The sequence below is a fragment of the Pleurodeles waltl genome, chromosome 7 (genome assembly GCF_031143425.1).
Source record: "Pleurodeles waltl isolate 20211129_DDA chromosome 7, aPleWal1.hap1.20221129, whole genome shotgun sequence".
In the NCBI taxonomy this organism is placed as follows: Eukaryota; Metazoa; Chordata; class Amphibia; order Caudata; family Salamandridae; genus Pleurodeles; species Pleurodeles waltl.
Window position 1 is genome coordinate 994,694,359 of NC_090446.1, and position 13,707 is coordinate 994,708,065.

At 39.2% G+C, this 13,707-nt stretch overlaps 1 protein-coding gene across 5 annotated transcripts in view; it reads right to left on the reverse strand.

The window, feature by feature from the left end:
- Nucleotides 1-5,939: 5,939 nt before the first annotated feature.
- MTNAP1 (mitochondrial nucleoid associated protein 1) overlaps nucleotides 5,940-13,707 on the reverse strand; it is a 156,157-nt gene continuing 148,389 nt past the window's right edge. For 4 of the 5 annotated variants that reach the window (XM_069199817.1, XM_069199815.1, XM_069199816.1 and 1 more), the window contains one exon: nucleotides 5,946-6,592. In XM_069199817.1, coding sequence (XP_069055918.1) covers nucleotides 6,564-6,592 — 29 coding nt within the window. In that variant the 3' untranslated portion in view covers nucleotides 5,946-6,563. Of the gene's footprint in view, nucleotides 6,593-13,707 lie in introns of all 5 variants that reach the window. The other variant, XM_069199812.1, reaches the window with a different exon arrangement.

The window sequence follows — 13,707 nt, forward strand, 5'->3', positions numbered from 1 at the left end:
AACCCGTCCATTTACGAGACTCCTTTCTTCCCAGTTTCTCAACAAGCCTCTCCTATCTACTTCAGGTATTCTCATCGTCCTTCTAGTGGACATGTCCGAGTCATCTCTGCAGCCTCATCTTACTTCCTCTCTGCAAGTCCTCTGACTCACACTCTTGAGACTTGAGAATGTTAAGAAAAAGTGATTACTACATTTTGTTAAAAACACCAAAACATTAACTACCGCTTTGTTTTTTCACGCCTTAGTCGCTGAACTTTTTTATTATTACGTTTCCCTGCTTATGTCACTGCCCCTTCTCGGTCCAGTAGCCTCAAAGAGGAGAATGGATACAATAATAAAATTATCTCGAACACAGACTGGGACAGTGTTGCTCAGGTGAGCTCGGTGATTTCTGCAACAAAGACCCATAATGGCGAGGCCCGCTGCTGTAGCTACCTCGCCACAAAAGGGCTTGAGTCACCAGCTGAAAATACATTGTGGTGTTCAATTTAGAGAACTGCATTCTAAAATGAACGCTCCTAAAATAGATTTTTACTCTTGTTTCCAAAACTATGTAGCTAATACTTCCAGTTCAAAATCGTAATCTTGTTGTAGTATAACTCATCAAACAGCATTGAGTTTCCTTGTAGTTTATTCAAATAAGAAAGCACGCCAACACCAGTGTCTGCCTGTTCTCCACCCTGGTCAACTCCAACTGCCCCTTCCTCCAGTTCTCCACATCCTCCCCATTCCATTCTTTCAACTACAAACATTTCACTAACTCTACATTCTAAGTAAGAACTACATTACACAACACATCTTCCCCCTTTGGGAAATAAACAATAAGTAAAACATAAATCACAAGGAAGGAAAGGAAGGAAAATGATACAAAGTAAACTAATTTACAATACAGATCGTAATTTACAATGTAGTCCTTTAAATGCAAAGGTTTCTTAATCATTCTACCCAATCTGCTCCTGTAGGTTACATTCCTTCCAAGATTGTCCGGATGGTCCTTGGACACTTCCACTTCCTGTGCCGGGATGTCATAATTGTCCATAACATCTTCTGACGCCGAATCAGCTTCTAGGATGTTAGCAGCTCCAAAGAAAGTGTCTTCATAAACAGGGTCTAGCCACAAATAATTCTTCATAGGTACAGCAGAATTCGCCCCAACAGCATCACCCAATAACTTAGCACAACGACTCATATGCCACACACGACCGTCACTTAATTTGGCAGAGTTTTTGTATACTTCAAGAACTGTTTTAGGCTCTGAAAACTTAGTATCACCTTTTTTAACTTTACCTGGTAGTTTAACCCGAACAACATCACCTTTCCTCAGACTAACGTCTCTTTCCCCTTTTTGTAAATCCACATAGGTTTTATACAACTCCTGTGCTTTCTGAATATTCTCCTTAATTTCAACAGGTGACCATTCTTTTACTCTAGATTTGCTTAACTAACCCTGATTATCCTTTGTAAATGGAATTCTACCCCTCATAACTGTAAAAGAGGTAAAGCCTGTTACCGTTGGGGTGGTTCTGTACATCCAGATCATTTTCTTAACACTAGTTTTCCAATCAACATTTCTAAATTTAGCTAGTTGTACAGAATCTTTAATAACTCGATTAAACCTTTCCACTTCTCCATTTCCACTAGGATGGTAAACAGAAACTAACTTGTGTTCTATGCCATTTCTCTCAAAAAATTCTTCAACCTCCTCACTCTTAAATTGCCCCCATTATCAGTTATTATCTTCCTAGGCAGCCCTTCCCTTTGAAACAGTTCATCCAAGAATATAAGAACATTCTTTGAATTAGCTTTAGAAACAATTTTAATCTCTGGCCATTTTGAGAAGTAGTCTACTGCTACTATAATGTACCACTGCACATTCTCCTCTACAATTGGTCCCATTATATCCAGACCTATAACTTCCTAAGCCATCTCAGGGCAAGGCACGGGATGTAAAGTAGGTTTTAAGGTCACCAGCGATTTGTCAGCATTCACGCATAAATCACAACTCCTAACAATTCTTTCAATATTGACATCCATACCAGGCCACCAATAGTTCTCCTTAACTTTCTTTTTAGTTTTGACAATGCCAAGATGTCCTTCATGATTTATTTTAATAATGGAGTCCCTTAATTTCTCAGGTGGAATTATCCTATCACCCCTCAATACCTTATCCTGTTCTACAGATAACTCATCTCGTAACTCAAAGAAAACTCTGAATTCTGCTGGCATTCCATTTTTCCCTGGCCAACCTTCTTGAATATACTGTTTAAGCGTGGTTAATATGGGGTCATTTGCTACAGATTAATTCCAAACCTCATAACTAATGGCCTTCCAATCATAACTCCCTGACCAGGCGACCATGAACTGTTCGTCATCACCCACTAATTCTTTAAGTGGTAAGGGCAATCTGCTCAAACAGTCCGCCACCTTATTTTTAACTCCTGGAACATATACCAAATTGTATTTGAAATCCAACAATCTTATGGACATTCTAGCTATTCTTGCCGTTGACTTTAACAAACCTTCTGTAGTCAACACCTTGATTAGGGGTTTATGATCGCATCTGATTTCAATGTGAAAGCCCCACAGAAAATTTCTAAAATGTTCTAATCCCCAAACAACCGCCAGAGTCTCTCTCTCAATAACTGAGTACCTCTCTTCTGTGGGAGAAAGCGCTCTAGAGGCAAAGGCTATAGTAACTTCCTCACCAGTGATACCTTTCTGGCTTAATACAGCACCAATACCTCTATTTGATGCGTCAGTAGTGAGAATAGAAGCAAGGTTAGGGTCAAACCCTGACAACGCTTTGCCCTCACAAATCTCTCGTTTTATACATTCAAAATCTTCTTGTAACACATCCGTCCATACAAATTTACATCTTTCTTTCAGCAGTTGTCTTAAGTTAAACGTTTTCTCAGAGAAACTCCTGACAAACCTTGCATAAAATTCTGCTAAGCCAAGGAACAACCGTAATTCGTCCTTATTTCTAGGAGCTGGGGCACCCCTAATGGCTGATAACAACTCTTTTTTTGGTTTAATCCCCCTCATAGTGATTTCATGTCCTAAATAATTTAAGCATTGAACTCCAAACTTACATTTCGAAAATTCAGCTGTCAGGCCATTCTCTCTTAAGATACTTAATACACAATTAACCCTCTTATCATGTTGCAGTCTGTTCCTTCCCATAATTAAAATGTCATCTTGAAAGACAACTACACCTTCCATATTCTTAAACAGTTTGTGCATCAGTTTCTGAAAGACCGCTGCCGCTGAGGCCAGTCCAAAAGGCATACGAACATAACGGAAACAACCCTGAGAGGTCATGAACGCAGTCAGATTCTTACTAGCTTCATGTAATCTCACCTGATGGTAAGCGGACGATAGGTCAATGGAAGTGAACCATTCCATGTCTTTTGTCAGGGCAAGCATTTCAGAAATTTTTGGTAAAGGAAACCTCTCCACTACTATGTTGTTATTTAGGTACCGCAAGTCGATGCATAGACGAATCTTCCCATTGGCTTTGCGTACTGCGACCAAAGGTGAGATCCATTCAGAGGCATCCACCTCTTCAATAATACCCTTGCGTAGAAGAGACTCTAATTCTTTATTTACTTCGTCTCTTATCACCCAGGGAATATCACGTGATTTGTGGACTTTCGGTACAGCATCATCCTTCAGCACAATTCTATGTGTAAAATTCTTAAGGGCACCAATATTCCCAGAAAAAAGTTCTGGAAATTCATTCCTCAAAGTAACACTATAACTTTTATAGTCACCCACTACCTTAACCTGTTCCACACCGTTGGGATCCAAAACAATATTCAGGGCCCTTTGATCCAACCAACCCAATACTGCTGGTCCTTCTTCAGCAACATATAATTTGCCCACGGTTCTCCTGCCCTTGAATTCAAAACCACTTCTCTAAAACCAATCATAGGAATGGATTCACCTGTAAAACTCTCTGGAGACACATCTGTTGGATTTAATGTGGAGCCCAGAACCTTTTGAAATTTATGCTCCCACATATTCTTGTTTATAATTGTGTACGGGGAACCAGAGTCTGCTACGATCAGTACACGCACTCCCCCCAAGAGAATTTCACAAACAGGCTTATTTCTAGATTGTAAACTTAAGTGTGATACACAAGAATTTTCTATTTGATTTACTTCCACGCAATCTTCTACATCAAAATCACTGTTAATACCTAAGATATACTCATGGCCCTTTGAATCGGCACTAGAATCAGAATTGCATTCCGAATCGGATTTACTGATCACCGCTGCAACTTTTCTACCTCTTCTACACACTTTAGCGAAATGGCCCTTAATGCCACACTTAGCACACTGTTGGTCTCGCGCTGGACATTTCTTGTAAAATGCTAAGTGCTCTTTACTCCCACATCGAACACATTTTCGTTCAATATTCTTTGTTTCCACCTGTTTCCTATGTGTTTCTTCCTTATTCCTTTTAAATTTAACCTTGCTAACTACTTCATTCTGTACTTCTGTTTTTTCACAATAAATAGCCTTTGCACATTTATTCGAAATTTCAACTTTTTTGACTAGAGCCACAACTTCCTCCAACTGTGACTCTCCATGTACCCACAATCTCTCTTGAATGTGAGAATTATTAACATGCATAATGATTTGATCCCTGATAAATTCATTATGCAACCCACCAAACCTACAAGTAAGTGCTAGTTTTTTTAGCTCGGAAACATATTCTTCAATAGATTCTGTTTTCTGTTGTTTCCTACTGAAAAAATTGTATCTGTCAATTGCAATACAGACTGATGTTGAATAATATCCGTCAAGGTCTTCTAAAGCATGAGAAAACACATTCAAATCCCCATCTTGTTGAACTTTTTTTTCTATTGAGTTATACACCTTAAGACCCATAGGACCCAAGCAGTGTAATAAAATTTTCTTCTTTCTAGTTTGAGTCAAATCTTCGTCATCAATAGTATCTAAATAGTTCAAAAAGTATTCTTTCCACTCCAGCCACTTGACATGTTGATCTCCAGTGGAAGTCAGAAAAGGTTGTGGAGGAGTAAGAGTAAATGTTTGAGCAGCACTCATTTTTTGTTTCTTTACTTTACAAAATTATGAAAGAAGTCTCTCAAAAAACAAAAAGGTACATCCAATATGGCCGCCGAAAAGACACCTCAAAGAGTTCTAGTGTCCAGGAGGACGTAGCATTTAGTACACGCCCTGAACACAACACCGAGATCACAGTGAGTGCGAAGGAGCGGGCGTGTGAAGTCGAGGAAGGTAAAGCAGACACTTGGGCTTCTTTACTAGCTATTGCTGCAGAGCTTTGTTGTGGACTGAGCGCTGTGTAAGACCTCTTTTGCCTGGGCACGTGTGTAGCAGTGGAAACAGCGCGCTCCTCTTAAAAAAACACCTTGCGCCCTTCACCGAAGCTTGAGCGCGAGCATTGTATGTGCACACGCAATACAACACAGCCGAGATCGCACAAGAGCGACGGTTGATGCCTCGTGGCGTTGATGTCTCACGACTTGAGACAGCACAGCGCTAGTCCGTTCGTCCACATAAAAAAAAAAATAACAACACACAGTGCAGCACAGCGGTACGGGCGGGATACACTGCTTTAGAGATGCCCAGTCACAAAAAGGGAAAGGTGTTGGCGCGCTACTCACTCCGGGTGGCCTCAAAGACGAGACGAATCAGCGAGGGTTTCAGACTTGAAATGTAGTCGTCGCCAAAATTCTTGTAGTATAACTCATCAAACAGCATTGAGTTTCCTTGTAGTTTATTCAAATAAGAAAGCACGCCAACACCAGTGTCTGCCTGTTCTCCACCCTGGTCAACTCCAACTGCCCCTTCCTCCAGTTCTCCACATCCTCCCCATTCCCTTCTTTCAACTACAAACATTCCACTAACTCTACATTCTAAGTAAAAACTACATTACACAACACTTGTCGCAATTTGATGACGTGCTACAGCTTACTTAACTTTATTGTTTAATGCACATATATTGTTGGAAGCCTTTCAGAAATGGATTTAAAACATGTTGATCAAAGCCTTGATTGCTTTGAAATACTTGAGCTGCACGTTTGAGAAATCATTACACAGCCAGTGAGGTTATTCGAAAGTTCGAAGATAAGCATTTGCCTTTTGCTGGCAAAATCCCCCCTATCGGTGCCGTACCAATCATAATGCAGTTTCACTTCCTGTACACAGTTTTACAGCCATGGAATTATTTTTGTTCCTACGGTTATTTGTGAAATTAGATACATTTTTTAATCAGGCGGTGGACCACAAAAATAAAAATAAAACATTTCCCAATCTAAAAAATGTAGGACACACTAAAAGAAATGGGGAAAAAATAATTAAGCAACAAATAAATTATGTCTCTCTTTAATCATGTCATTATTTAGTGTCACAGATAAGGCACTGCTTACTGAACGATGTTCCTCTGTTACATTTGTTCCTCGGAAAAGCTCTAGAACAACCTGTTACGCTTCACATGTGTCTCTTTGGATGATGCACACACTCGCAAGGCTTGGAGTCTGATGGGAATGCATTTTCTTACAGCATCCATTCTCAGTGATATTTTCTCCAGCGATCTTGTTCTTTTGAGAGAGAAAAAGACATAGAAAATCATAAATCTACAACACAAAGGCCTGCACTTTTATTATCAGGTGTACACTTTAAGGATCAAGCAAGTTTTTTGGAGGTATCATTATTAAAATGAATGTTTTTATCACGTCTCTTTTTAATCATTCTTAAGTAGCAGAATGCTAAGAACTGAAGTATTCGATGTAAAATCTTGAATAAGCAACTTAGTTACTTCTCTAGTGTGTGGCAGCCCAGATATGTCCAGTATGTTCTTGGAAAACTGAACATTATTCTGTGTGGTAGAAACCTCTCAAAAAATTATTTTTAGGGGATTCACGGCATAGGGCACAAATAAAACAGGAGGGGACAGTGACAATGACTGTATGTTTCTATAAAGTATATATCCACTGAACCAACCGAAGGTTAAAGTAATGTTATAGTTAGGTGAACATTTTACTGACAATGTAACGTGTTAAACTAAAAAAAAATCCACCAGTTATATTTATTTCTAGTAGCTGTAACTCGCGTGTACGGTAACTATGACTCACACCCCCCAGCATGGACAGTTTTCTCATCATTGAAATCTTTTCAAATGTTTCAGTAATATTATCAGTGATGCCTTAGAAGATGCCATGAGTCATGTAGTATGTGGGGTAATTAGCTGTGCATGGTGAGGGTGCAAGTTATAGTTACCTTAGGATACGAGTTACAGTTACCATAGATAACTATAACTTGTGAAGTTCAGTGTTTTGTTTTTGTTTAAAATGTTGCATTGCCACTGAAATATTCACTTAACTGTAATGTCACTTTAACTCCTCTCCATGCCTCTATGGGCCCCAGGGACCCCATTGCCCAGGTCCTTCTTTAATTTAAAAAACAAAAAAGGCGAGAGGGCGCATGGCTCCCCCACCCATGCCTTTATGAGCCCCAGACATCCAAAACATGGGGCCATGTTTTATTATAAATAGGAAGAAGGTCCTCGCTCCCCATACATGCAGTTGCCCCGGGGACCCCATCCTCTGGGGCCTTTTCTGTTTATAGGCATGGGCCACCGACCAAACATTATGCTGGAGGCTGTTGTTGGTCTAAAAAACAAAAACTTGGGACAGTGAGTGGGGGGAGTTCATGGACAACTTTGATTTTTGTTTGATGCAAGAGATCCAGGCTACTAGGCAAGGCTATTCTAATTTCCAGATAGTGCCCAAATAGCCTCTCACAGGTTGACAGTTGGGGGGCGTGGGGGGCTTTGCATTTGGGTGAAAGTTGCCTTACACTGTTTTATAAAGCAAATAAAAACAAATTTCCTAGATATCCTAGGCCTAAAAATAACTTTGAGGAACAAGAGACCTCTCCTACTGCTAAATGTATAAAATAGAAGTGTCAACCACTCTTCGGACCACCAACATTAGGGCAGTTAGATGCCATTTTAAATATTTACAGGAAGGATTCTGTTCTAATTGGGGGGATTTTGAACCATCTGGTCTGATAGGAGAGATTGCAAGAGATGAAGTTGCTTATTGGGACATCCCAGATCTAGCAGCCTGACTCATTCTCAGAGGTCTAGGGCAGCTCTACAGCTAGCTGTTTTTTCAGTAACCCATAGATTGCGTGCATACAATTGGAGATCTAGCTCTGATGCCCGGGCCACACCTAAAGAGGCTATTACAGAAGTTGTATTACATACATATTAATAGATACTAGTCCTTGGAGCAGCTTGATATGGAGATTTAACCAAGGCACAAAAGTGATCATGCGCCCTTGATCCTCCTTCTCATAAGATCATTGATTGTAGGGTAAATAGATAGCTCTTCCTTTAAAAACAATGGTTTACCCAATCATTTTGTAGTTTGGAAAGAACATATTCAAATATTTGGCCAGCTCAGCAACCTCTCCGTAAGTAAGTTTTTCAGAAGCAACCTCCATAGAATGGCAAAGAATGATTTAATAAGGACTGTTGCATCAAAAACGCAAAACTTGTTTTGGAAATAAAATAGGGGATTGGTGAGGTAATACAATCTTCTAGAGGGGAGTATAGGCAGTGTATCAAACAAGGTAAATTTGATAGGTCCAGCGAAGAGCTTGATGCATCCAGACGCCATAATACAAGAATGTTTTGGTATATAGTATCTCACGATGCCTGGACTTTTACAATGAAACCAGAGGTGCATTTTCAGCAAGCTGAGTGGGTAAAGCATTTTGAGGCTTTGTACAACGATTGAGTGGTACCTGAGGTTACTAATTCTCTTGGTGAAACTCATTAAGATTAGTGTTCTGTAGAATCAGGAAATCTAGCTTTTTTTTCTCATTGCATAACATACTGATAGCCATTAAGGCCTAAAAGATGGCCACAGCAACAGGTCTCAACAAAATATGTTCAGATCTTTTTCTTCCGGAAATTTGGGCCCCATATGTAAACATTATCTTTATTACAATCATTTATGGCACACCTATACCAGACTCCTGGAGGGAAGCTGAGAAAGTGCAAATTTACAAAAAAGACATTTGTACCGACCCTAGCAACTATTGCCCAAGTAGCTTGATAGATAATCTGCAGAAAATATTTTGCAAACAGGTGTGGATAAACTTTTAGACTGGATGAGAGATAACAAAATTTTGAGTGAGTTCCAAGCAGTATTCAGGTCAAAGAAAAGCACAGTTGATCAGGTCTTTAGCTTCTGTTGTTAAGGTGGAAGTCTATCGATTTTGCAAGAGGCAGCTTAAATGCTGCTTCTGTCGATCTATGGGCAGTCTTTGATATGGTCTTGCAAGAGAAGCTGTAGGAGGTCTTGGCTTCATAGGGTGTTCAATGTGATTTACTGGGTATAATTAGACGTTTAACACAGACATTTTACTCAGGTGAGTTGGGGTCATAACAGTGAGGTGACTGAAAAGGTCAAGATCAATAAGGGTGTTCGCAAAAGATGCTTCTTGGCACCCACTCTTTTTCTCCTCTTTATTAACAGGTGTATTGATTACTTAATGAATTGTGAGAATGATTCACCAGTCTTGGCAAGTAAGAAGGTGCCCGTGTTATTGTTTGCGGGCAACACCTTACTTATTTCTGAAATCCTGAAAAGTTTGTAAACCTTACTCTAAAGGTTTGTAACTTATTGCAATTCATAAGGTTTGGAAACGAATTCAGAGAAAATAAAATGTATAGCATTTAACCCTCACAAAAAATTAGGGGGAAACCATACTTGGAAACAATGCTCTCGAAAAAGTAACTGAATTTGATAACTTGGGTGTTAGGATATCAGACTCACATTCCTGGCACAAGCAGATTGGGAAAAGTACATCTCTGCTTAAAGCATAGATCAAGCATGTTAATAAAATTCTTCACTTGTGGCAACTTCCATCCTGTTTTGAAGATGTACAGAGCCCAAGCCACAAGTGCTGCTCTTCATGGGTCAGACTTATGGGGTCTCTGTAAAAGGGATAGCTTAGAGAAGGCAGGAAATGCTTTAATAAATATCATGTTGAAGCTTCCAAGGAGTGGTCCGTTAATCCATATAAGGCTAGATTTGGGCTTAAATTCAATCACAAACTTTGCTGAATTGCACCCTATTTCATTCTGGATAAACAATTTGGTGTACGGATGAGCTTACAGAAGATGTCTCCTTGACATAATTTCGCATTCCTAGGTGACAAAAATTATATGGTTAAAACATATAAAGGATATATAATTAGCCTATGGTTTGGTGAATACCATCATGTCTCATGCATCAGAAAGTTTGTTATCATGTAATAAAGAAAAGATATTGGCACTGTGAATTTGAAAAAAATTTTGACCTCACACAAAGATGGTCATTTTAAAGGTAAGTTTATCATGATGAAATGGGAATAAATTTTTGAGGGTTATATGGATTTAATATTATCTCCAGCTGAGCAAAATGTTTCTATAAAGTTTAGGATGGGGGGTTTTACCTTTGGTCGTCTTTAAGACCTTGTGGTCAAAATCTGAGACCGAAAGTTAGACCTGCCTGTCATGTAAATCAGCCAATGAAACCTGATATTTTCGTCGGCATTGCCTACAAGAAACCTAGGTGAAAATGGGTTAAGCAGCTTTGTTTACAAACAGTGGTGAGACAGTGCCTCTCTACTCTTAGAGTATGTAAATCAGACACTAGTATGCCAGTTGTACCTCCAAACAATGTGGCACATAAGGGCAAACAAATCTTGAAATCACTACCCATAAATTAATCCCTTTTAATGGACTTTATGAATCGATTTGCAAGTATTATGTATTTATAGCGGTAGAAAATAGAAATGATTATGCTTGAGTTACTCTTCCTAATGCACTTCACAAACCAATTTGAGCATATTTTTAATAGGATTTTAATTATTCATTTTAACAGTTTGTAATTCGGTGATTTAATGTGTGTAACCGTCGATGTTTTTTTTTAATCCAAACTAACACCAAAGGTAAAAATTAAAATTAGAATGTTTAGGATTCGTTTACGTTTCATGGATAGAATCTCGATTAAACAAAGGCCTATGGTAAGGCTGTACAGAATGGGTTGGGCTGTCATTATGACGATGAAACCCATTTTTCACAGAGGCCTGTGAAATAGTTTACGTTTCATGTAAGGTTTGTCACAGTACTGCATTTTGCGCACATTGAGCCCACAGTTTGACTACATTTATTACACACAAATAGTTGAATTGAGGATTTCATCCAATAGTGCCTACTCTCGGTCTGATATCGGTCCCTCCTACTAAGCATGACAATGCGTTCAGGTAATGTCAGCCCCACAACAATGGGCGGCCCTTCACCGTTTCTCTCGATTTATTCAAAATATCTTTCATAAACAGCTTTATTCACCTCTCACATTTAATGACGGAAAATGCTTCTTAATATATCCAAACATTGTTCTCCAAATAACTGTCTTCTCTTAACATTTTATCGTTGAAAATGGCTTTTTCATGCAAATTATACCAAAATAATCATGCAAAACAGGTAATATATGTGTTGCATAAGTTTGTTTGTGCTTAATGAAGCACTAAAGCTGCCTCAAGTTGTTAGGATGTGGAGGGGGAAAGAGTTGTCAAAAGGAGGAATAAGAAGGGAGCTTTGTCAATGGAAAGAGCATCCCGAAAATGCTCTCATCACAAAAGCTGGCAGAGTGGTAATGCATACTGGGATGGGTCCAATAAAGCCATCGCAGGGTTCTTTTGACATTTCAAACTACTTGACCTTCAGGTGTGTGGTTAATTATTTCACATGTACCTATCAAAGGCATTATTGGACAGTTACCCATTATGTACCCTCTCTCTCTTTGTATGCACATATACAAAATCATAGACATACAAACCATTCAACTGCAATACAAATTCAATGTTCTGTGTGGCTAGAGGCATATATTTACACCTATGTGTGATTCCAGCAGACAAAGGGGTAATGATGTATGCCCTCCCTTCAGACCTGTCTTGGAGAGAACCAAGGAGCAAATTCTAGAGCACGTGCAACAGAATGCCATTAATTATTAAGAGTAAGGCATGGTGAAGAGGCAAAGGAATCCCCACCCCGTCTCCTAGCAACGCCAATACTTTTTGGTGGTTTGGCATGATTGGCTTCTCTCTGGTTGTTTGTCATCTTACATTACGTCAGAGCAAAATGTTGTCAAAATAAAATAAGGACTATATTACGTCTGGAATGTTTGGAATGGAAAGAAGGTGTTCTAGATAAATTCGTCCGAAAGATATTTTTCATGCAATCAACTGGAGCTGGGTCACAATTATAGCACGAGCAAGGTGATGATCTAGTTCAACCCACTATTGTTAGCTCTTGGCCCAGAAAGCACTAGACCACCTCTCCCAAAAATCGGGCTTAGAGGACCTAGGACAAAGAGGAAACAATACTTGCTCTCTGTTTGGCAGCAGACCAAATGACAACGATCATGTCATGAAAGCACAGGCAGGCATAGGTAAAACTGAGTACATTTAGCACAGTAAAGAAACCATATGTATTGTTCAGACCATCCAATTAAAGCTAAAACACTACAATTATGGAAATCCCAGTAAAGATACCCTAATAAACAGATCCCTAAAACAAAATGGATATTTATTGTAATAAACTGAGGCAGTATGTTCAGTGGGCCTGAGTGCACCATCAATAAATGATCTCATGTGGAGAAACAATAGATGAACTTGTGAGGTGCAGCAAAAGATGAAATCATTTATCAAGCACTTCAAAAAAACCTCCTAATATGAACGTAGAGAGGGTGACAAGACTAACTTTGAATTTGAGACTAGCCAAGCAGATCATTTGCTATTTTGCATTATTTTGCAATATCATTGAAAGGATAATTGAGAAACGTGATAAGAGAAAAGAAAGTGAGTAAAGCAATAAGTGAAACAATAAAAGAAAAATTAAATTGTACTGAAAAAATACTGGAGATGCAGCAAGAAGTGGTTGGGAATAGGGCATAGCGTGGCAAAGGGGAGAACAGTAAAAGACAAGTAACCACTATACAGCGGTGTTTAGGTGTGAGATAAAGTATTAGTTGAGGTGGAAGGTAGTACACCATAAGTAACAATGGCACAATCCGTGTTAGGCTTTGTAAAGGTTTCAGTAATTTGAACATGAGCTCAACCTTTGGTGGCTATTGCACAGAGCAGAAAGGCTTATTTTAATAAAATGTGTAAAGCATTTAAAAGTACCAAAAAGAGTTAAAAAGTCAGAAAGACAACAAAATAAAATCCCACTCCAATTTATAAAAACAGAGTGAATTCTAATGAACAAAATGACACCAAAACAACAGAAATTCGATAAGGAGAATTCGATATATGAATGTTTCAAGTTTGAAATATAAATAGAACTAAAAAGTGCAAACTGACAACTGCTGGCAACTGGTTTTACTAGACCGGGACATGAGTAAGATTTCAAGTTAACCAAGATGGAGTGCAGGTGGGATACGAGGACCATGGTGGATACCTCCAACTTAGATTCTTTTATGGAGAAAAAGTGGTCGCTGATAACTCATCGGTGGAGCAAGATGGGTCTGAAGTTGGGCTCGACAACAGGGCTGAAGAGTGGCGGCCCTTGCAGTCCTCGTCAAAGGCTGGAAAGCTCACAGCACATGAAATCCGTGCCCAGGAAGGCCTCAATATTGATCATGTGTTGCTTGGC